General features: G+C 40.0%; 1 protein-coding gene across 2 annotated transcripts in view; it reads right to left on the bottom strand.

Moving 5' to 3' along the window:
* The window catches only part of prkcbb (protein kinase C, beta b), a 103,219-nt gene that overhangs the window by 45,906 nt on the left and 31,939 nt on the right, over positions 1-25,374 (bottom strand). For both annotated transcript variants that reach the window (XM_084926435.1, XM_084926434.1), the window contains exons 4-8: positions 17,672-17,783; positions 17,170-17,298; positions 8,578-8,734; positions 7,904-8,038; positions 5,695-5,791 (exon numbers count right to left, since the gene is read on the bottom strand). In XM_084926435.1, coding sequence (XP_084782561.1) covers positions 5,695-5,791; positions 7,904-8,038; positions 8,578-8,734; positions 17,170-17,298; positions 17,672-17,783 — 630 coding nt within the window. The remainder of the gene's footprint in view (positions 1-5,694; positions 5,792-7,903; positions 8,039-8,577; positions 8,735-17,169; positions 17,299-17,671; positions 17,784-25,374) is intronic.

The following is a 25,374-nucleotide window of genomic DNA, read 5'->3' as shown; positions in this document are numbered from 1 at the left end:
TATACCTGCAGTGTTTACTCTGTTTAAATTGATATCTGGTTTGTTTTTTTCCCCCTTGGTGTGTTTCACTTGTGCAGGTGTGAACACGGTAATCACACTTGGGTGTGGACCAAAACGACCACACTGAGACCTTTTAGATGGTTTGGTTCCAAATGAACTTTAATGCAGTTTATCTATGGTGTGAATGTGATCTGACCTCGATCCGAACCAACTACCGGGTGTACGTTTCAAGTCTGAGCTAAAAACTTCCAGGAGCCGTGCATGCTCTGTACTCTGGGATGTAGGAGGTAGTATAGATGTCCAAACGTCTGTATGAGCTAGCAACTAGCCGTGGAATGAACATTCTCCATGTTCATGCTTGTAGTATTTCAGAACACAGAACCTTCTTCCTGTATTTACTTTTGTTGCTCCCGGCCCAGACACAGCTGGCCAATAAGCAGACTGAATATTCTCATCTAGTAAGTGGTGACGCATTTTGGTTTACTTAGAGTTCACTTGGATTTTTCTGTCTGCAAAAAGAAAACAAACCATGGGGAAAAGCTACAAGTTCACAAACTCATCAACTGATTCAATCCAAAGTAAACGAACTGTTGGTGTGAAAACGCCCTGAGACTGACCATTGTGAGAGTCTGGACAGGCTGGGGATGGTTTGCCTCACATAGTTGTGTCTGATCTCCCTTATCAGGGCGGCAACGGAGCGGCAGTTCTTTGCCAGATCATTATTGCAGCCTTTGTGGTAACCTTTAGGATCTCTAATATTTCTCCTATTCCTTTGCTTCAAGTTGTAAACCTGTTTTTCCTGTGCTACTTTAGTTTAGTCTTACTGTCTCCAGACACATGAAACCATATTTGGAAGAACTACAAACCTTAAGCTTCCTGGAGTAACCCACCTGGCTTCCCCACTCACCTGCCTGCAATCTCGTCTCCCCCTCTGTTCCCTCTTGCACAACAGTGTGACGAGTAAGCACCATTTGCTTTTCCCTTTGTTTAATTTAGTTACAGCAGCTCCTTTATTACTAACTCAGTTTTTTCCCCTCACTAAATCTGCACCAGTCGTGCCTCACTAACTTTAATTTGTTGATTCACTGTAAATAAAATCCCTTTCAATGTCCTCCATTTCTGTAAGTCTGCTCCTTGGGGCCACCTTTTCACTCTTTCTGATAACTATGCTTGGTGAAATTTCCTCTGAATGAAGGAGGTAATGTGAATATATTTGAGATTTTCCCTGATTTATCACATTTAATCTCTGTATTATCATGAACAGATTGCATGTAATTGCTAAATTGACCCCATTCAATCACAACTGGTAGCAGACTGACTCTTGTTGCCAGCTTATTGTCATTTTATTGCTGTCTTGGTGCAACAAAGATTGTGAGTTCATTGCACGCACTCACAGTAATTGTGATCGTGTCACAGTTTTACGGGGCGATCGTGGCTCAAGAGTTGGCAGTTCGTCTTGTAATCGGAAGGTTGCCGGTTCGAGCCCCGGCTCGTTGTGTCCTTGGGCAAGACACTTCACCCGTTGCCTACTCGTGGTGGTCAGAGGGCCCGATGGCGCCAGTGTTTGGCAGCCTCGCCTCTGTCAGTGCGCCCCAGCTTGCCATCACCAGTGTGTGAATGTGTGTGTGAATGACTGAATGTAGTGTAAAGCCCTTTGGGGTCCTTAGGGACTAAGTAAAGCGCTATACAAATACAGGCCATTTACGGTTTCAGTGACATGTACCACTGTTTTCCTTTGTCTGACTGCAAAATTAATTAAAAACTAGTGCACGCAGTAAAACACAGTGTGGCAAAAAGACTTCTACATAGTGCTCATGTGTAAAGTATGATATTTGTTTGTGTTTGCATTTGTAACCTTTACTGGCAAAAACCAGAAAGATCTTTTTTATCATTTTTTTTTCAGTTTATATAAAAACCACTAAGCGCACACAAATAATTACTGACTTTAAGATACTGAAGCCACATAACTCCATGCCTTTAAATTTTACTGTGAAACAATCAAAATGTGTTGAAAGACAGAAATCTTTCTCGTTGTGTTTCGTTGATCATTTATTCTGTTTCATTTTCACCTTCATCTTTATAGATTTGGCCTTTGTCTCTAACTTTCCATTTGTTCGTGTGTATCAGCAGCTGTCAGTCCTCTGCTCGCTCTTCATTTCTAACCATCTCTCTGTCTCGACCTTGTCATTCCCTCTCGTCTTATCTCCCTTGTAAGAATTTTAATCGTATTCTCTACTTTGTTAAGCCGCGCTTCAGTTTTAAAATGCTCTTAGTATATTAATCTTAATTAATACATGCCTCCTCGCTCAGAAACAGAGGTACAGGCAGAGCACATCTAATCTTTTTCCAATCTTATCTTAAACTGATGATCCACACTGACGGTCTCTACACTTTTTGTCCTGTGCCGTTGCAGTAATTTCCTCACTGCCACTGCTCTGCGGCTCCCTGCACTGCGTGTGGTGCACGCCATACAGTTCTCAGCTCATCAATGGATAAAAGCCTCTATCTGTCTCCATCTGTTGTCACGCAAACACACACAGACACACAAACAAGCGGGAACAGTCAAGGTGTTTGCGAGCAGCGGAGCATGCTGAAGGCAAAGCCTGCAGAGTAATGCCGCTCTCTCGCACTAACTCTGTCTAAAGCAGGAATGTCAAACTCGTTTTATACAGCGGGCTACATACACCCCACTTTGATCTTATGTGGGCCGGACTGGTGAAACTCCAATTTCTGTCAGTGTAAAAGGTTTAACTATGCATTCAATCAATGAGAGATCTTAATGTAAGACAAAGAAGAGCAATTTTAACATTATGTCTCAGGTTTTCTACATGGTAAAGAAATGCTGCTGTAGTAAATGAAAGAAATCTGTCAGCATGACTCTTTGAGCTTAGATTGGAAGAATGTGTGTAAATCTATAACTGAATTACTTTGCTGTACTGTCAATGTCCATGAGGTTTAAAACTGCAGTTAAAAGACCAAAATCTATGCCCTCCTGTACATTTTCCAAAGCCTGCCAGCGGGCCAGATTGGGGTCTTTGTCAGGCTGATTCTGGCACGCAGGCATTATGTTTGACGCTAAAGCCATGCAGATGATAAAAGACCACCAGACAAATGCTGAATGCAAACAGAAGGATGTCATTAAATGTCCTCAGAACTGAAACCCCACCCCCCAAAACTCTGTGCCCTCATAATTACAAGTAGATTTGGGTACTGGCTGAGTACAATAAGGCTGGGACAAAATACTGATGTACCAATATATTTTACTGCCTTCTCTGGTGACACAATTATCAATATAGTGGTGCCAAATTTGATCAGAACATGCGCCGAAGAGCGTTTACCAATCTCAAAAAGGCAAAGTATCAGACACGGTAAAATAAAGTGTTATTACTTCTTGATTTCCACCCCTAAAATACATTTAAAGCACTTGTTAGTGATGCGTTTTTTCTACTCTAAAAGTTACAGTTACCACATGGTACCAATGTGTGTTGCAGAAACTCCTTTGAAATCAATTGATATCAGTCTGTGACACCAGGCAAACACTGCTCCCCCAAATATCAGAGGTGACGCTGAAGTCCCAGCTGTCTTCCAACAAGCTGTTCTAGATGCTTTTCCCACATTTACAGTGAACTGTAAACCGAATGTAATCAGCATACAGGAAAATGAGAGCAAATTTATCGTAAAAGTCAAATCGCCTTCTCCTTCATATCTTATTCTGAGTTTCATCATGTGTATGAGATGGAGGCATCTGTGTCTTTCTTTCTCATTGCAACCTCTCTGAAGGCTTCACCCCAGAGGTTGAATTCAAGCTTGTGTGGACGCGCATGTTTCTGTGTGTGCGTGTGTGACATCTGCCCCCCCCCCGAGAATTTGTCTCAGTAAACGTCTGAGGAGCGTGACCTTGAGGAGACATGGGAAAGAAATACAGATTAAAAGAAAGAAAATCACAAGGCGGGCTGCAAAGGTGACAGCGGACAAAACAGATAAGTGAAGGAGGGAGAGGGAAGCTGAATGAGGACAGGGAGGAGGAACGCTGAGAGAAAGGGAGGATAGAAGGCAGGAATAGCTTCCCTATGAAGCCAACATTCAAACAATTAGCCATAAAGAATACTGCAGCGCACTTACATTAAACTTGTGAATGTTAAAATAAAGGCGCAATCAAGAAGAGTTATAGCAAAACTATCTAATGAAGGGAAAATCTCTTTTTTGTAATCGTTCCTCATGCAAGGTCCGATCCATTAACAGTTTTCTAGATCTTGTGAACTCATCTCTCCTTGTGCGTGTCAGCCAGCTGCCCTCTAAACCCGCTCGCCTGCAATTCACCTCTCAGGTTTGCAAACCCTGCCTCTCTCCTCCCCGCCAGCTCAGCCACAGACCTCCGGGGCACACCACTTGCCTGGAACTTTCCACTCTACACTTCCCTCCACAATCAACCTTTTAAACTCTGATTCTGTGGTCTGCCGACAGTATCCTGCATTTTTAGTTCACCGTTTCTTGGTCAAAACCTTAAAAGTTTTACCCCCCTACACTCATGTCGGCCTTCAACAGAGGAAACTGTTTTATCCCCCAGTGTCTGTGTGCAGACACGAGAGTGATGCCAATCTTCTTATCAATTAGAAAAAAAGTCCCATACACATGTCACATACAGTACCGTGTAAAAGTCTTCATTTCTTCAACTTCATTTCTACAAATTCTGCTTCTTAGGAGCCAGACTTTATAGTAATTTTTTTACGTAGTCTTGAGCAATTGTTCTCCAGGCTTTCTGAAGCTCTTTCAAAGTTTTTTATTTTCTGTTAAGCCACTTAACTATGAGCCACGAGTCATTCAAGAATAAAAAAAGCCCCTAACTCAGGGGATGACCCAGCATTGTGTCTACACACAACAAAGAACCAATTGTAAATAGTGTCTTTCCTTTGTTACTAGTAGCCACAAAAATACATCATTTGTTTCCATTTCTTCACTTGAACCTGCCAAAAAACATGCCAATGGTAATGCAGCTTCACAGACATAAAAAGTAATATTTTTGCACCATCAGGATTAGCTAGATTCAGAAAAATGAGTGGATCTCAGTATGGTGTGCAGCATGTCTCTAAAAAATTTAAGGAAACTGTACAAGTTGAGAACAATAGAAGCGTCAGACCTGAAAAAAAATATTTAATGCATGAAAAAATTGGGGGTGGGGTTAAAGACCTTTGGACAATACTGTATTTCAAACAAACTGTGTATTTTTCATCTTCTTTTTTTTAACATGCCCTGCAAGAACATTTTCCTAAACTGTGACAGAAGCAAATTTGCTACTAACATCACTATTTTAACACATTCACAAAAAGTCCTTCAGGTTTGTGGCTGAGTGTCACAAAGACAGAAGGAGGCGAGCAAAAGAGAGAGAGAAAAAAAACAAAGTGGTTATCCTCAACACTGCCAAATGAATGGGCCTACTGGTCAGCTGTTCCTCACACACACACACACACACACACACACGCACACACTGGGCCTGCAAGTGTGCCAGACCGGATGGTGCTATAAGTGTGCCTGCCAACTGCTAACAGCTCTCCCAGAGTGGCCCTCACTCAGACACACACAGATGCATAGTCCTCACACACATGCACACACACACACACACACACACACGCACACAGGTAACCCTTTAATCACCTGCACTGTACGTCAACTTTTAAGATTTTAATGCACACACACCTCAAATTTCTGCCGTAGCTCCTCATTGCCCTCCTCCCCCTCTGGAGGGACGGGTACATTGAAGTACTCGCCTTCTTCCTGGGAGAGCAGCTTAAACCTAAAGTGAGAGAATATTTCCAGTCAAATCAATTCCCAATTAGTTTATACAATTGGGGTGTTTAACTGCTGCCATTAACTGAAGCTGCTGACAGTTACTGCACCAATTTAAGGGCCTAAAGAATAATCAGGCCATTATTTACCAATTCATTTCCCTTCATGGTATTTTAACAAAGCCTGAGATGGGCTCAAAACACAGTGGAGACGCTTATCGTCCCACAAAATCAATACTATATAGTTTTCACGTTTTTAAATAGCAAATCATTTGTGCTTGGCCTTTATAGATGCAGGGAAACAGATCCCTGCTCTTTACTTTCTTTGCTGTTAGGAAATATGCCTCCTCAGCCAGTTAGACTGTCAGATCTGAGCTGTGTTTCAAGCAGTTACGTCTCATGCCACAGTTATTTTTGTTAAAATCGTTCTTCATTTTCCTGTTTTGGCAGTGATGAAGCATAAGTAGATAATATAACTGGCTTGTTCCCTGTTCTCTGAACCACTTGTGCAAGATTTTAATCGATGTTAAAAAAGGACATGGGAAACAGATATGAAGCGACACTGTTGTTTATCAGGAGCTACCTTTCTGGTTTCTGTTCTCCACTTACTAGCAAAAATCTGCCCTTTAAGCAGCAAGGTGGAGCTGTTACCAAAATTAACACATGATAACAAGCTGGTCATGGTTGCTTATCTCATAATAAACACTTATTAATGACAGCCACTATGTTTGCATACTGATGGAGTTTGTGCTAGCTCCTTCAGACTGTCAACAATATATAAAAGGTATCACCAAAACTTTGAATCCTATAATGAACTCATATTCTTACATGTGTACATTTACAGTGCTGTGCTAAAGTCTCAGGCTGCCCCTCATTTCTTTTCTTTTTTTTAGGAAAATGGGAAATTTATTGAAACATGTGCAATCACATGTGGAAATAGTGTATATATAAGACAAAAACAGAGTTAGTACATTTCCGATTAGGCTTCGGAATAGGCTGCATCTCTGTGTCAGGTCTCTGCTGTATGGAAGGACATAACTTTCATCTGCTGAAAGTCATATGTTGTAGATAGTTTTTAGGTCTGCTACTTCTTCCTTTGTCCTCTACTTGTCCAGTTTCCTCAAATTTTTTTAGGGACATACTGCACACTGTGCTGAGTGCCAAGTTTGCAGCTAATAGCACTCTGGGAATCACCCTGTTGGTGCAAAAATATTGTTTTATGTGTCAAACTTTGACATCTTTTTTAGTTTCAAGTAAAGAAATTGGAATACAATTGTCCTATGAGACAGGCTGCTAGTAACAAAGCACCTAAAGATGCTATTATATGGCTCTTTGCTAATTATGAATGCATTTTTTATGCCTTTTTAATGCTTTAATGACTCTTAGGTCAGCATTAAGTGGTTCAATAAAGAAAAATACTGGACTGAAGGTGGGTGAAAAACCAGCCAATGTCAAATGAAAAACCTTAGAAGAGCTTCAAAAACCAGAAAAAAGTGTGTCTCCTTGGATACAGAATAATAAAAACAAATCAGGGGTGACTCAAGACTTCTGCACAGTAATGTACACACTGTACATATCTGCAAACTATTATTAGGACACAAGTATGTTTTAGCATTATTTCAAATACCACAGTCTCATACAGAGCTTTAGCTTTACTCGCGCTCTGTATCTCCTCTCGCCAGCGAGTGTGAGCCTTCTGGGCTGCTTGAAGACGGAATAGAGGAAAACTTGCACAGGTTCACTCTGAACATCAGGTTTTTAATGGCATTTTTCCACCTCCACCATTCCACCTCAAAACCTGGCATCTCATTAAAAACCCTGACAGGGCAGCGTCAGCAAAAAACAAAAGAGAGGAAGATGGATATAGAGACTGGGCTACAGATAGAAAGTGCAGGAGGGAGGTAGGGTGGTGGAGATAAAGAAGCAGAGATAAAGAGATGGGGGTAGAGTTGCTCTGGCGCTGAGTATAATCAGACTAAAAAGAGGAGCTCTAACTAAAGTATTTCTCCTACAGCGCACTAATGAACAAGGTCACCTTTCCCTCCTCCTCCTCTACCACCAGTTCCTCTGCCTCATGTCTCTCTACACCCTCTTCTATTCCTCCTTTTTTTTCATCTCACCATCCATCCACCCCTTGTTTCTGGAGCTCCGAGATGCCAAAGGACAGTGATCCCATGAAGTCATTGCGGCTGGTCAGGTCCCAGTCCCACATCTCCACTGACAGACGGCGATCCTTATCGTATTCTTTCAGGTGGCTGCGAGAGAAGGAAGGACAAACAACAGTTGGATGTTGGCTGAGAGTGATAACTGTAGGTGTGGTTATTGTCAAAGGTTTGAGTTTTAAAGACACACGGGAGCAGTGTTGAATTCATTATTTTTCATCTTCCACATTTATTCCTGGGATCATTCCTCTGATAAGGTATCAGGAAAGCTTTCCATCTTTTTTCTGTGCATACTTTTTTCTTTCTTTTAGACACATTGATAGAAATGATAGCATTTCAGAGTGAACATCTGCACTTCCATGGTAAATTCAATGTGCCTTATTAAGTAAGTCACTGGAGCCAACTGTGGCAAACGACCCCAAAAGCAAGGTTTTACAAAAAATGAGGCGCCAGATGTTTTTAACTGAGCGCCAGCGGTTACACATGCTTGGAAAGACGAGCATAATGCGACGCGGTCTCAGATCATTGCACTGAGCGAGTGAGGAGAAGACAAAAAAGAGATAAAGGGACACAGGAAAGACAGGCTGATAAATAAATAAGATAGCCTCGCACTTGGCGTGATAAAGCCTTACAATTTAAAGGTCTCGTTCCAGGTGGGGTTGAGGCAGCACTTTATGGTCTTGGTCTTCTGTTTACTCTCGCTGCGGGGATCCGGGATCAGTTTAAGCTTCACATAAGGGTCTGACAGACCGTTGGGGTCCATGGGAACCAGATTCCTGGCCTCTTTGACTGAAGGGAGAAATAAAAAGAAACAAGATGTGTGAGGGGAGAGAAGGGAGGAAAAAAAGAGAATAACAGAATTAACACTAATTTAAAAGCAGCATTGAAAGTTTTAATTTATAAACCTTTCTTTAGGATAAGTACTCTGCACAACACTGAGACAAAAAATACACAAGTGTGTAAGAAACCACAGCTTTAATATGAAGGTGAACTATTTCTACATATAAATGTAACTAAATGTAGCTAAAAGAACTTTAATGATCACTCTCATAAAACAAGGTGAATTAGGAATGGTGGGAATTTATGAATATAAATGAATGCGGACATAATTTTAATTATTACTATTCTTAAAACTTAAAATAAAGAACAAATATGTTTATTCAAATTTCATTTTTGACTAACTTTTAAGGACACACCACCTGGTTTTAGCCAAATATTTATAATCCCATATATCTGCACTCACTTTTCTGCTGCCTCGTATGAATTTTCCTGCTTGGTGAAGCTGAAGCAAATATGTATTTGTTTTTACTTTTAAAATGATAAATGAGCTGACATTGCTTTAAATAGAATTACTGCCTGGCAGTGAATACCCATGCCAACCAATCTATTGGTTGTTTTAGTTGTATTGCATCCACGCTGGTTCATAAGAGAAACTTTATTATTCATGCTTGGTCAATAAAGCAGATTTTGACAGAACAATGGTTCAAATTTGGATGTTGCTGCAAACAAGCTACAAATTCTAAAGTCTGGATGCTTTACACACGTCTTCAAGCCTGCAGCAGGAAAGCTCTACAACCATTTCAGGGTGGGTACTATATGAAATATGGTCAGAAACTTCCCTGCTGTGTTTAAACTGTGGCAGGAGTTTCCGCAGAACACTCATAATGTCAGAGCAACTTTTTGGTATATCCAAAAAGTTGCTCTGACATTATGAGTGGTCATCATTTCATTTAATTCCATCAGACATTTTTATAAAATTCATGTCATAATTACCAAACAGATTCAAACGGAGCAAACGAAGTCGAGGCCAAAAGCAGTAGCTTTTATTACTGACCCTGAAAATAATCAGTAATAAATGATTTTGCAAAATTTGAGGAATTTTGCTTAACACGTTCCTCACATATTGCATACCCAAGTTGGGTTTAGCCACCTTAAAAAACTTGCAGTCACTCCATCTTTTAGACCAAGTTAACAGTTCAACTTCAACCTTTATTTATTTCCAGACATTGTGTTTCAGAGAATGCGTACTTGTTTTAGCAGTTTTGTCCTACTCGTTACTGCAATTCAGTCAAATAAGAGTCTTAGATTGGAAACCAAAACTCTGCCCTGAAACCAACAAATTAAATTTCGGCAGGCTTAACCTAACTATACAGGAGGCTACAGCCTTGAGGTTAACAGAGTCTGTCTGTAATGACCGTGTAGACCGATGAAGGTTGCCAGTTCCAACACTAATCCCTCTTATGTGGCTGTTTGTTATTGGGCTGTAATTGTATTCCAGTGGTGTAAAATCCCCTGCGGTCAGAGTGTGGGTTAAATTGCGTGTGCGCACAGTTACAGTTCCCGGTCAAGTTGTGAGGTCACATCCAATTACCAAAAGCGGGGCTGCTGTGTCTTAGGCAGCCCATTAGGAAAGCAGTTGACACACAAAAGCACACGAGACCTTTGTCACTGCACATGCAACACACACAGAAAACAAATGTGTTTGGTTAGAGCGCTGTCATTTTGGTTGTGGACCTCCTGGCAAAACATGATAAACTAAGGTGTTATGTGCAATATTTCATCTACACTGCTTTCAGGGCAAACGATCACATCCTGTTAAAATTAAATATAAAGAAAACAGATAAGCACTTTCATTCCATTCATCGATCTCACAGGACTCTATGCTTTACTAGCTGTTCCCAGTGATTGCCTTATCGTAAAGTCCTGCTGTGTCTAACCTTTGCATTAGTTACTTCCTGTTTAATTTTGGTACTCCCTTTTCTCTTGTGCTTTGTATTCATTATTACTTCCTCCCCTGTGATTGTGTCGGTTGTGTCTCGGTTGTGTGAGAGTATAAATTGTGCTGTCTTATCCTTGGTCTTTGTCAGATTCTCTGTATGGATTTGTTTTGGACTTTTGACCTATAAAGTAGGGCTGTTCCATATAACGAAATATATCAGATAATGATATAAAAACGTCTATGGTTTCATTTCACGCTATCGTTTGTTTCGTGGTGTCATAAAATAAACTGTTTACAGCAATATTTTTTCATCGTTTTGATGGTCACTGTAGTGGCTATATTAATTTCTTAAAGTTCTCTCTTTCTCTTATATTTAATATAACCACACTATGGACGACAAGCGCCTGTTTTTACGTGTTGTCCTTAGCAACAATGACGGTAAAACCATCGCGTGGCTCCGATGTCCGCTTGTTTGTTTTCCACGTAAACCTTTCACAATAAAGCTCAAGATCCTGTTGAGACTTTTCAAAATAAACTGAATCAAGTGAAAGAGTATGCAGAGAGTTTACGGATGAAAAGAAAAAAAAGAGCCATCAGGTGCTAAAAAATAAAACTTAGACTCGAACTTTGAAAGAAAATGGTGACCGTTACAACTTATGTCTAAATGTATAGTTTCATGCATCGGTTAAAACACTCGACTCCAGGTAAAGGACGCCCAGCTGGAAAAACTTCACGCAAGTCGAGTTGCCCGAGATTCACAGAATTTACAGAAAATGTTACATTTTTGTGATTTATATTATTGTCAGGATGATAAATGTCTTATATCGGGATATGAGATTTTTGTCATAGCGCACAGCCCTACTATAAAGGTGCATTTAAAGGACTACATATACATCTTATATTGCCATTTTCTGACAATGGGTCTTTACCCAAATAGGAGACATACTAATTTTGCCTATTTTATTCACTTACAGCACAGTTGTTGCACAAGCAGATGTAGGATGAGCCAGATGTGGCTCAAATGTCACAACACATCTCATATCTGGCCTTTTATAAGTTGGACCTCTGGCTGAGCTGAGGCAGCCAGATTCACCCTGGGCAAAGACAAATGTGGCCCATAAAAGAAGTGCATAACTTTGCCACTTTTAAGCCAAACATTTATTGCAATCTGGGTTGAGCGTGTGAATTTTAGCAGACTCAGTAGTGGCTTTGATCTCCCAGTGCAGCACAGAAGAATTTGTGCTATTTAACGAGTGGAGGGCGAGAGAAAAAGTAGCATGCACTGCGACTTATTTTAGCTAAATTTGGTGAAAGGTCTGTTTGCATACTGACAAAAAGTGTTGCACACTGTTACTCAATAATCCTTTGGGGGACGTGCAGCATAGCCAGAGGAGAAACTAGAACAGCTTGCCAGTGAACTCACAGTGTGAGAAAAACCTCAAAGATGTCAGAGAGATGAAGTCTTCATGCTCTTTAACCATTACTCTACACTAAACTCCAGGAGGTTAACCACAGCACACAGCCATTGGCCAGCATTAAGCCCTCAGTGAAGCAGCTCAATAAATATTAGATGATGCCCGTTAAAGTGACCATCAAATGCAGGTCGAGGAGGAGAGCTGTAAAGAGGGTAGCATGCCAAAGAGTCTCAAAGGACACTTACAGTAAAGACGTGCCGTTTTTATAGAAGTGAATGGACCTGTTTGTGTATGCACAGGTGAGAAATTCTTGCTTGCATCCAGTGTGTGCTAACTGAAAGGCACATGTACGGGTCTGTGTTTGTGTGTGAGGGGCAGGCAGAGGTGATAAGAGTGCAGTTACAGCAGAATACTACATGTGAAGTGCTGCGTGGGTGTTGGCTGTGCCCCTTTTCCCCTGTGAAGCAGCTTCATAGGATGGTAAGTAGGATTACTGGGTTATATCCACCTTCTTCTTGCTTGCAAAAGCTTTTCTGAGAATGTCATCCGGTGGATGTTGACAGTGTTCGGTCTGGGATGCCTGAACAGATGACAACAATAATAACCCAAAGTCTGAAGAGTCTAGATATTTAACATCTTATCTGAGCCTCACAAAGCAGGAAATAATGTGCTGTGGCTCTGTGGTTTTCCCAGACAGGCATTGCTACTCCCACCTGTACTTCCAAATGCCTGCAGTGTCACCTGACCCACGTTTTCTCTCTGCTCTTGATTGGCTACTGCTTTTCAGCTAATGAATTATGCAATATACCGTACATGCTTGCAGCTATCCATCTGTCCCTGGTTCAGTTTCAGAATAATGACTATTTTTAAAAACAAAAATCAAAAACATGGTCATGTTTTGGGACAAGCCTACTTCCTTTGCGCCCCCCTCCTGCTCCTGTGATCTACACCTATATGTCTATTCATACATCTGTTTTCTTAATTGCTTATCCAGTTCTTGGTTGTGGACAGGGTTAGGGTTAGCAAAAGGTGGGTCACATCCTATGTCAGGTCTAATGCAGAGAGACAGACAACTATTTAAGCCCACATTCACACACCTACAGCCAGTTTAGTCTCACCAATTGACATAAAATGTCGGACTGTAGGAGGAATCTGGAATATCTGGACAGAACCCACACCTCCCCTTTTCATTCTCTGATTTAAATTAGACTTTAGTAAAAGCGTCTAATGTAAATGCTGCAACATTCCTTGTTTGTGTTGCATCAAGTATTTATTCCCAGCTCCTGATCAGTTAGAAGGCCATTTCACTAAACAACTGGCCAGCTATGCACTGATTGGAGAGGAGCTGGAAAGGGTTTGAACTTTATTGCAGTTCTCCTCAGTCTTTGTAGTTATATACCAATACATCCCACCTTTCAGAACAGCTAGAGACACACAACAGGCTGTATAAAACAGGTAAATGATCCCCTACTTCACTATTAGGCAGCTTGGGTGGAGTACCAAAGATGGAGGGCACCTTTTAGTGTCCCACTGAATTCTCCCTGCTGGAGGCTGACTCCCCCTCCATCTCCATGTGCACTGTTCTGCCAGTGACCTGAGCTCTAATCTGACTATGAAAGAGGCCGGAGGTGAATTAAAATTGATTATTAAAGTGTCACTTTACGCCAATGTCAATTGCTTTGATTAAATCCACAACCCAATTGCACTTCTCAGCGTAGCAGCTGTTTTCACCAGATCCCGCTACATTAAGCTGTAAAATAATTCCTAGTGGTTCTGCAATTCATTCTCAGCGGTGGCATTTTCCCCCACCTCTACCTCACTGCATAGAGGGTATATGCCAATCATAGCTCCACACTGACCCCTGTGGACAAAAGCAAGCACTACTCCTCCAACTCCTCCTTTTACTATAATCTGCAAAACACAACCACAAGTTATATGCACATTAACATAAAAATCAGTGTATGTGAAAGACCGAAATATAGATGAGACTAAACTTCATGGTAAATAGCTTTAGTTAATGTACTTTGACATTTTCTACCATTTAGCTCAACTGTCATCTGCTCTGGTTTGCAGCACCAGTGAATTTTTAGCCTTTTCTGCTGTCTTAGCAGTCTGCATGTGATAAGTCTGCTCTCTTATCATTTCCCAGAGTAACCACCACTTAATGATCAGTCTACGAGCGTGGGAATCTGAAAGAGAGAACAGAGGAGAGGAATCTGCAGAGGAATTAAACCCAGCAAGAGCCAATAAAGGGAAAACATCCTACATGCAAAAATAACAGGCCTATGAATGTGCTGCTATAAGTTCTCGCTAACATTTATGGAATATTTAGTGAGGACACTGTTTGTTTTCATGGGTCCAATCAATAACTGCAGCAAAATGCCTGGATACATTTGTAGATCAGGAAGAAGATGCACTGCCAAAAACTACTTTACAAACTCTTTGCTTTTACAGAGCTGGAGGAACAACAAAAAATAAGAGATGAAGCGAACTGAAGACTCGGCATGGCTTAGGAAACAACAGGAGTTTTATGGCTTAAGATTTGAGATAGGATATCTTATGAGATGCTTATTCATATGCTGAAGTTCAGATGAAAACAAAGGACAAAATAAGGGAAGAAAAATGCACATTAACTATCACTACGTCACCTGCTGCTCGAGCATGAACTGTGAGACATCTGAAGCTGGAGCAGGTTTATGCAGCCGTGTTTAGGAACTCACATCACACAGCTGGAGTAAGGATCCTCAATAAAGTTATTTTTTCGTTTGAGGCAAAGCTGTGATTATCAGGGTAATGAAAAACGTTAATGTAAATCTCTGCAGCCACCTGCAGGTCATATAAGGCACTGCAGATCAATGTAACGACGTTTCTCTCCACTTTTCCATTTTTTTTTCAGTTAAATAGACAGAAACATTGTTACAAGAATGATGCGAGCATACAGTGTAGTGAATAGTATATATCTTTGAAACAACACTTGCTTAAATGATACAACATGAATGTCTACATATTGTACTGACATGCATACTAACATTTGCCACGATAACCATTTTTATATGTGCGTGAAATGAGAGCCATCACTTAATTTACAGTAAAGATTTTTGTAGTTTTTAATAACTTATATTTCACAAATAAAACATTCCTCCGAGTTGTTGAGAAAAAAAACATTTTAACCAGATGAATTTATTAATAATTAATATTTCATATTTTTGAAAGCTTGGCAGATAGTGAGTTCTCTGAGCAGCACCCTGCTTTTTTATTTATTCTTTGGCTGCCAGATACGACCGAGGGAAGCAGGTGAAATTTCTGACTGCCAAATACATAAACATGGTTTCACAAACACTTTTCACTACTGTGCAAATGTCAGTGGTACGCGTAACGTCTGGCAGGCAAATAAAAAAATCTGACAAACCGAAGAACAAATGGAGACACAGTCCACAACACACTGGAATTGACTCAACTCGCTTCCCCAGTGTATCCCATCATCGTTTCAATATATTTAACCCAGAGAGAGAGCTAGCTTTGCCTGAATGCACTGGTTAAATCACAGTGTGAAGGACGGCTCAGTGCATGAAGTGACTTCATAGGGGACACATAAATTAAGTCAGCTGATGGAGGAATGCTAAACAGCCATGATATCAATGAAAAGTGAGACTATTAACGTACTGATATGCGACACACTGCAATCTGAATCTGAAAATGTAACAAATGTAACGTAAAAACTGAATTAATTAACAATTAATTAATTCGTTTTTTCCTTTATTCTAACACCAGATTGATGACTTGATGCCAAATGATCACGAGAGCAGGGAGATTGCAGTTGTTATCATCATCCCTAATATTGCATCACTCTAATAGTTTTCTAGGTTGTGGTGTGGTTAAGCACTAGAGTCCAGCATCTGATAGATTTGCCAAATGACCTTTTAAATCACTGACAGCATCGTGTGAGTTTTGGACCTGGGGATGACACTAGCTGAGTCGAGAATGATAAATGATTTCATGTTCAGTCACACCTCAGTCTGCCCAGAAATAATACCAGTAACTGCAGTGGGGCTACTTGGACATAGCACCATTGCACATGCACTGTAATAATGGTAATGACATGGAAATTAATAAATAACCAAACAGAACCTGTAAAGATCATCTTGGAAAAGCAAAACGTGTTCAGAACACAATTCTCATTACAAAAGCTGACAGGATGGGCTTTGAAAAAAAAAGTCCAACTTTAGATCCGAAAATAAACATGTTTGCAGCCAGGTTCAAATAAAGCTTTTGGTCTGGATATTTCAACAACTGAACTAAAGATGATTTCTTAAAATATTCAATTAGAATGGAATAGAATAGCCTTTTAGTTTCACTGCACATACAACGAAATTGTGGGTGCTCCACACCAACTGTGCGTGGAATAAAAGACGTCATCAAACATGCAGATCCATCAGCTGTGGCAACTCCTCGGAAATAAGAGAGCAAATATCATAAGTCTGTAACCCAGTTATGGTGATTGAAATTCTAGTATTTTATTAGCGTGTCACTGAGCACTAATTTACAAGAATGTGTGTCTGTGTGAGGCATTCACACAGTCCACGTCTGCAATTTGCTAACCAAGCCTGTGGGCATTAGCCGATAACTCGTCCAAATGTGGTCACGTGTGGATCCAAAAATCCAAGATGGCCGTAGTCCTAAAACTGAGGCTTCCAAAATTTTATTCCACAAACTATTTTTATACATAGTCTGATTGAAGCAAAGCCTGCTTCTATTAAGTATATTGTGTTAATTTTCAAAGATACACACTGACTGTACTCCAGGCTCATTTTCCTTTCACAGAGGAAACATCGGTGTATCTGAATAAATTATTACATTATTACAGACCAAAGTGTGTGGCACTTTCCTCTAATGAAAGTGGAAATGAATGCAGACCAAACGAGAGTGATTTCTAAGCGTGAGCTCATATTTCAGTTCCATCCTTCATCTTTGCCAACAGCAGAGGGAGACAGAAGACTGGTATTCTCAAACTTTAAAATGACAAGCAAGCCGGAGGACTGCACAGGTGTGTGTAGGCTGTAAACGTGTGCATGCCTCTGGAATATACTTACTGGTAACAGTGAGAACATTGGTCTTAACCTCGGCGGTGATCTGGATGCGACCTCTCCTCTCAGTGTGGTCTGTGCCACACAGGCTCGGCACGTTGGCCACACATCGCTTATGGATGTTCATCATACAGTCTGAAAAATACATATTCGCACACACCCACAGATATGTTTGTAATGTTATGCAAGAGTATTATTCATAGTGATATGTGTGCCATAAAAATATTACATACTACTGCATGTCCTCCCTCACTACATCCATGAAGTTTCTTTGTGGTCTTCCTCTTTTCTTCCTGCCTACATATCCAGCACCTTTTCCCAATATAGTCACCATCCCTCCCCTTTAATAACATTAAGGTATGAATAATGTTCTACCTAATTATACCTTTTGTACATCCCTCTGTGTGAGCATACCACCTAAATACTGTACAATCTAAATATGGATGGCACAATCGTAAGGCTGCAGTATGTGATACATGCATAAATGGGCGGCGGGTGTACTACATACGGTCACATCTCATGCCCTGGTGTATGAGGCCATAGAGTAGGGAGCCACAGTGGTCACAGAAGGTGGGGCTGGAGTAGGTGTGGATCTTAAACTTGTGCTTTGACCTCGGGTCCTGAAGAGCAAGAGAGGACAAAAACAGAGAATTAAACACTTTTTCACTACAAATTAAACATTTCTTTAATGATAGTGTTGTTCAGCTGTTTAAGTGTGCACCGTTCAACCGCTTAAAACAAACAAACAAAAAAACTGAATGAATGAAGCTTTGCCTGTTCCTCTCCTCCTCCATCTGTTTGATATTCTCCTTTTATCACCAGCATTCATCTTAGTCTCTCTCTCCGACTTTCCACTTTCCACTGCTCTGAATGGTAATGGTGCATTCAGGGGAAAGTTTTGACAGGCGGGGTTTACATATGGGCACCTGCACTGTAATCTGATCAAGATACATTTCCTCTGAATTTCTTTGTTGCCATCAATTTAGAAAGCCTACAAAGGATGCTACAATGCACATCCATGTGTGTCTGTAGACAACAACAGTGACGAAAAACTTTGCATGAAGTCAGCCTCCCGGGACATCTGTTAAAGTCGAATGAATAGCAGAGACAGCATACGGCTACTGCCTGTCTGTGCAGGTCTGCTGTGCACAGTTGTGTTGGGTTAGTGTTACTTCAAAGGACATTACACAAACACGTGTCTAAGTGTGTAAACAGATTGATGACCTAACCACACAGGTAAGTCAAGCACACAGATCTGGGTGTGGCTCCGATGATGTAAGAGCATCAATAACAGAATCAGAATAATTTATAGTCACATGGTCACAGTTGCTACAAGACCATAAGAACAGTAGCTGAATAAACTAAATTAAATGTTACAAAGTTACAAAATATAACAAAATAATATATACAGATAGCTCAACTATAAATATCCCAGGATATAACACAAATGTAAATGGTTGAAATGAAAGCGCCTCTCTTCTCAAACTGTACGTGATATTAAGTGTGTGCACTGAACGTTCTCCTGTGACTGGACAGCACGTCATGGAGCATTGTCCTTATCTTGGACAACATCCGCCTCTCCGTCTCCACCTTAAGAGAGTCCAGTTCCATCCCCGCAACATTACTGGCCTTCCAGATCAGTTTATTGAGTTTGCTGGCATCTGCACCCAGGCTAAAAAAAAGGGAAAAACTGTCACTTATCTGCAATTTGGTCATTTTGTCCTTTTGACAGTAATTATGTGCTTTGAACTGACAAAAAAATGGATGCCATTACTTTTTATGGACGTTCAGAACTGAATCATAACTGGTGCGGAAACGGGCTATTTCTGTCTAATGTGTGTGACACCTGCAACCACAGCTGGATCTAAGCACTGTGATGGGAATGATGGCTACTGAGAGGCTGTTTATTCTTACACACACACACACACACACACACACACACACACACACACACACACACACATTAACTCCTAGGCCGTGCACATCCGATATACCGCTTGTGGAGGATCCAAATTGTGCAGCGAAGCGGGCGTACTTCAATGTGGGAGTTAAAATATTTCTGCCAAGGGGATCCATCGCAGCTAGCAAACATGCAGATACAGAATTTAATATGATTTGTGAGGGATCTCCTCCAGCACAAAGTGCTTTGATGACATCAAATAGACCAGTGCTTACTGTTAATTTTCCTTTTAAGCCAATTTAGAAAGAGACCACGAGTGCCAGTTTTCTTTCACACGTGCCTTCGTGCCTTTTAATCTCATGAGCCAGGAAAAAATTAGAATGATTGATGTCTTCCTCTCCTCCACACCTGTCCTGGAAATAACATTAAATTTAGGTGACCAGTCAATTATACCCAGTGTCCCCACAGTGTCTTCAGCAGTGTTGCCCTAAGCCTGAGTGTGTGGATGCCTGTGATCTCCGTGTACATTTCCACGCGCTACTTTGTGTATTTGTTTCAAATGCTGTTTTTCGCCTTTCTCGAGGACAATACCACCTACTGTTTCTTTTTTGTGCCGCATAAAAACAAGGGAACATTGTGCTGCTGAAGCTCCAGTGATGAGCAGCAGCAGACAGAGAGCAGTGTGAGGGCTGATTACAAAGAGTGCCAGCTTCTTTATAAATATGAATGATTAAATGCATCCGCAGCGAAAACTCAAACATCAATGAGACAGAAAAATCATTAAGAAGAACGCATGAAAGCAGCAACTAGAAGAAAAAAGACACCACTTTTATTGTCTCCCCCTTCTTTGATGAACTTTATTTTGATGTAAAATCAGTTTAAACAGATTTTTAAAAAATACCTTTTCTGTCATTTTTCTCACAGAAGTCAAGATATGAGCAAAAATAAGTTAAGTTCTTTAACCCTTCCATCCACCCTGACCTCCTCCCTACAGGACGTGGACATTGTGATCTATAAGGTTGCTTCGATATGACGGTGTTTTCAAGGATGATGTTAATTTCATGAGTCAAAACAAGCTGTGAAAAACACTGGTAGGTCTGCTTGATTTAATGTTTCCACTTAGTGAACAGTAATCTAAAATAAAGTAAAACAAAGAAATGTAAGTTTGAATCACAGCTTAACAACAATCAGCTTAATATATCATCCTAAAATGGAAGGTTTACGTGACTGTGTTAAGATGTTCTGCCAACTTTTGTGTTTAACACTTTGAGATTTGAGTGTGAAAGGATCAGAATTGGAATATTTCAGTGTTTGGACTAATATTTGTATATATATGTATATATATTTAATAGCATCCAGTCACAGCTTCACTGGCTCCAGTTTCTCAGTTTAGGTACAGAGACCAAGCAGCATGTGAGGATTCCTCTGTCAAAATGACATTAGAGTTGTATATTCATGTCATAATTTCAATATAAAATAACCAATTTGATTAGTAAGCCTTAGCATTACCTTCAAACAGAGACAGGACATTCTGTTTATACCTTCAAATAGCCAAACCTGTTTTATTATTATGAGATGGAAAATATTTTACCACATTCTTTTTGCCGTCCTTCTACCACCATTTTACTGAAATTGTAAAGGTCTTCCAAAGGTCCTCTACTTTAATAACTGATAGCTGATAAATAACTCGACCTTGGTACTGAAATTAACCCGTTCAAACAGGTCCAGTCTCTGAGAGGGCATGCTGGGGAAAAAAGTATCTACACTAAACTAAAGCTTCTTTTGGCCGCTCTCTTATTTACAAGGAGTCGCCACAGTGGACGCGTCTGCATATTTGAGTTGGCAGATCTTTACCTCAGAAGTCCTTTCTGACACAACCCCTCCCAGGGGATTTTTGCCTCCTCCCAGACTTAAAGAGGGGATCTTTTTCATGAAAATGTCTACACTGTGCTACGATGGCATACTAAGGCCACATTAAAATATATATATTATTGTTCATTTTGAGAATAAAGTTGAAACGTGGAGATTAAAGTTCCTGAAAAACCAAAAAACTGCCATGGCTGCTATACCCTCTACAAACAACTTGATCAGGTATCTTCTTGTGGTATAGCATACATCCTCTTTACTGCACGAGGGTGTAAACATCACTATCCTTGCAGCTGTCCACATTGTCCAAGTCTCTGTGTTTTTTTCCTTCTGACCAGATGCAACTTTCTACACCATCTCTTTAACGTGTTAATACTTATCACCACGATGTGTATGTGCTAAAGGAGAAATCATTTCCTTGCTACTAAAACCAATTCTCAAGCATGAGTTCACTATTTCATCTAAACAAGGCGTTTTGTAGAGGGGACAGCAGCCGTGGCAGTTGTCTGACAAGAAATGACAACTTTGATCTCCACATTTTGACGTTATTCTCAAAAATGAACAATATTTTCTTAATCTGGCCCTGATATTCCTTCATGCCATGGAGCCACTGGGGGAAAAGTAAAGTCTTGTCACCAGTTTTATGCTGATATATTTGTTTTTGTGTGTTACCATAGATATGCTTTGACACCTGTTATCTTGTCTACAGTGTTGCCCAATTTCACCCAAAAAGAAGTTATTCAAAGCAGATTTAACAAATTTGATTTTTTAGCATCTAAACTGAAAGCCTGCTCATAAAATCAGCCAGTGACTAGCCATTAGTCCATGCTCAGTGCGCTGTTTTGACCACCTTCCTGTCACTGTGTTGTCTCTCACTCGCTGCTCTTCTTTTGTTTTTTAAAACTCTGCTGTCTGTTAAATTCCCTGGCATTAGCATCAGTCAGCTCACAACAATTACATACACATCTTGTCATGTTTTCATGATGCTGTGTGACAGGCAGATCTGTGCTCACAGTCACTCACATGAAAACTTTTTATTTTTCAGCGCTGATTTTGCCTTCAGTCCACTTACTCCTCTCAAGCTAGTACTTTCTGACATGTCTCCGGTGGCAAAATCGCTGCACAGACTAAACCTGTCATGAAGCCGCTGCGTGTCACGTCGACGGGCACCACGAAGGTTATTTGTGGCCTTTACTTTTCACAGAGCTCAATTAAAACCAATATAAACATGCTCATGTTAGGCATTATTTATTCAAAATTTTTGCTACAAGCAAGTCTGAAAAACCTGAAAAACTTAATTTTCTTCCCAGAAAGAAATGCAGTTTTTGCTTTACTCATGCATTAAAACACAGAAGTGTGTCAGCTTGTTTTTATCTTCATTATATCATTGTGTATAGTCAGATGGCAAAACAGCTGTTTATAAACATCAAATGCCTGAATAACAAACACATATATCTTTGTAAGAGAAAGTTATGAATTACAGGCACTGTTAGCGTGTTAGTGTTGATGAACGGTTGTTTACACATATGCACGACGTCACATTTTAGTAAAAAATACCACTGCACTAAAAATTGGTTAGCAGATTGTATTTACAAACATCAACATGTGCAATGTAGACGTAATGTCACTGTTTGTTTTGGGGTCTAAATATATTATATGATTTATAAGGATCTGAGTGTTAGATCAATAATTACCAAAAGCTATATAGACATTGATAATCCTGGGACAATAGGCAGTTAATATAGTAAGTTTCATCCAGTTGAACGCATCAAGGAGGAGCAACGGAGCAAACATACATAAATATGCTACAGCAGATCTACTGTATGCTAATTATTAACATGAAAAATGAAACACACTCAAAGCTCACATAAAAAAACACGTTATTTATCCTACAATAATATCAAGATAAAGAAAAAAGTAAAACAAAAGTAAAACAAAACAAACAGTAATTCAGAGTTTGGTTTGATCTGCCTTTATTTTAAGAGGCGCACTTATTTTAGCTTGCATCGTCACGTAAAACAAAGTAATAAATACACAGATTACCTTTTTAAATCTAGAAAAACTTAAGTTAGTATCACCCACATTGCTGTTATTGAAAAACTATGTGTACTTCCCCAAAGGCTGTGAAAGTTAACCAGCAAACATTCTTTTGTAGCCACCCACTCCGATTCAATAAGAGGCTGTAAACTTTCCTCCGAAAAAGTAAAATGTAATATAACGCAGGCTGCAACAGCTGCTTTTGCTGCCCTGATCAATAAAAGAAACGCTGTGCCAAGTGTTTACCTGACTCAGGCTTATAATCCTTCCTCTGGGAAACATGTAAGTGAAAGCGTGTGAAATATTATTTAAAGGATTTGAGCAAAATAGATCTCTCAAGCGAGCTTGGGAGAAGGGCCTTGAAAGAAAGACAGCGCAATAACGAGACAGGGGACGGAGTCGGCCGTGCTACGTATTTAACAACAATCTCTCCATCAACCTTTCTCTTCGCCTCTCAAAGGCTACCTCACAGCTTTGATGTCTTTTTAACAACCCGTGCAGACATACTGCTAAATATATCATCATGTTGAAATCACATTTATATTGTTTATGTGCAGAAATGAGAATGACCATGTATAAATGCATGCTATTGGTGCATGTGCACTTGTTGTATAGGCGTGTCTGCAAAAAAAACAAACCATCATAAAAAGGTAGAAAAGGTAATAATTTAATAGGAAAGAAAGGACCGATCCCTTTCACAAAGTGAGAATCTGAAGCTGAAGCCAGCAGCATGTTAGCAAAACACAAATAAAGACTGGAAACAGAGGAACAAGATTATTTAAAAATGCCTTGAAGTTTAACAAAAATGCTTATTTTGTTGTTTCTAAAAATACAAACTAATAAAAACTAATAATTCACATATTCAGAGTGTATGTCAGTCAGATGAAGCTAAAGCTTTACCTCTTTGGTGTGTTTATGCTACATTCTGACTCCAGTCAAACAGCTTTTGAGGGAAAAGCAAATGAGCAAATTATGCAAAATAAACTTAATTTAACTCTGGAGAAAAAAAAAGGACTTCATCTACTCATCTTCTCTGACAAAATTAGATGACTAACCTGAACTAGCTTCTATTATTTTTTTTAAAATCTGTTGATATATGATAACGCCATGCAAACAAATTGATCAAATTTACTGAGCTACTTCCACGTCCGTCTACGCTGCCTAGTTTCACATAATGTAATTGGACCTTTTTTACATTTTTCCCCCTACACATAACTTCCATTGCATTTTATCATATAAGAATCTACTGTTTGGCAACAGAGGCAGTTCATATTTTTGAATGGAAAACATACATCACATCAAATAAATCACAGGAAGTACAAAACAAACAAACACACACAGAGTTAACCGTCTACTTGTCTTGCAAATTTGTAAAGCTATTTTGAAGCGGCGCTATTCTTATGCAACCGGCTTCTCAAACACACGCGCACGCACACACACACACACACACACAACACCTTCGTAAGGGTGCGTGCCTGAAATGTAGGTTTCATTAGAGGAGCTCATCCCTCGACCTCTCCCACGGGGAGCCCATTCTATTAACCCAGATCTATAATTGAATTTGTCTTTTAATAAACATGCGCAGCTGACAGAGAGGATGAGAGAGAGACATAGAGAGAGGCAGAAGGTAAAAAAGGGAGCGATGGGCTGATCGCCGCAGAGAATGATGCAATATTTCTGATTGTACAATCTTTCTAAAAAGTCTGTGTTTCTGTAGAACACTGAGATTTTCTAGTCAAAAGACACACTCAGCCAGAGCACGTCTTTCATATCTGATGTATATTTATCTATATGTGATATTTAGATATACTCTATTTGCTAATATAGCGCAAAAATATTGGAACATTTCGACTGAGTGATCTGAAAATAACTGGAATAGTAAGCTCTCCTCTCCGTGTCAGCTCACAAAGGCAGTATCTGTGTGTGTGTGTACAGGTGAAGACACTGTGTCACGTCTGACATGGTTATTAAAATGTTAATTTAGGAATTTGATAATGCTAATGTAAAAAAAAATCTGGGCACTTCTGTTAGCCTCAAATAAGTATGTTACAAAATGCCAATTTCAAGAAAAACAGGTCTGTGAGTGAGTGCCGTAAGAGGCCTCATCACCCTCCTTTCTTGTAATCGTCAGGCTTCTTGCCTTCCTGTCTTCTATATTTAAATGAGCAGCTAGTTAGGAGAAGATCTACCCTGCATTCCCACTGTGCTGCAACCAAGGTCGTAAGGCCATGAACTCATTAAAGAGATGACATAGTGGGGAAGGCGAGGCCCCGTAATTAAGAGCAGTGGCCCCCTGGGTGGAGTGGCATTTAAATAGAGGACAGAGTTTGGTATGGTGGAGTGGGAAACAATGGGAGACAGATAAAGACATGGGAGAGTTGCATGTGCACCAAATATAGAAATATATA

The sequence above is a fragment of the Perissodus microlepis genome, chromosome 4 (genome assembly GCF_051167445.1).
Source record: "Perissodus microlepis isolate ML-2025 ecotype Zambia chromosome 4, ASM5116744v1, whole genome shotgun sequence".
In the NCBI taxonomy this organism is placed as follows: domain Eukaryota; kingdom Metazoa; phylum Chordata; class Actinopteri; order Cichliformes; family Cichlidae; genus Perissodus; species Perissodus microlepis.
Note: the sequence above shows the minus strand (reverse complement) of the source record. Positions and strands in the feature narration are given on the sequence as shown.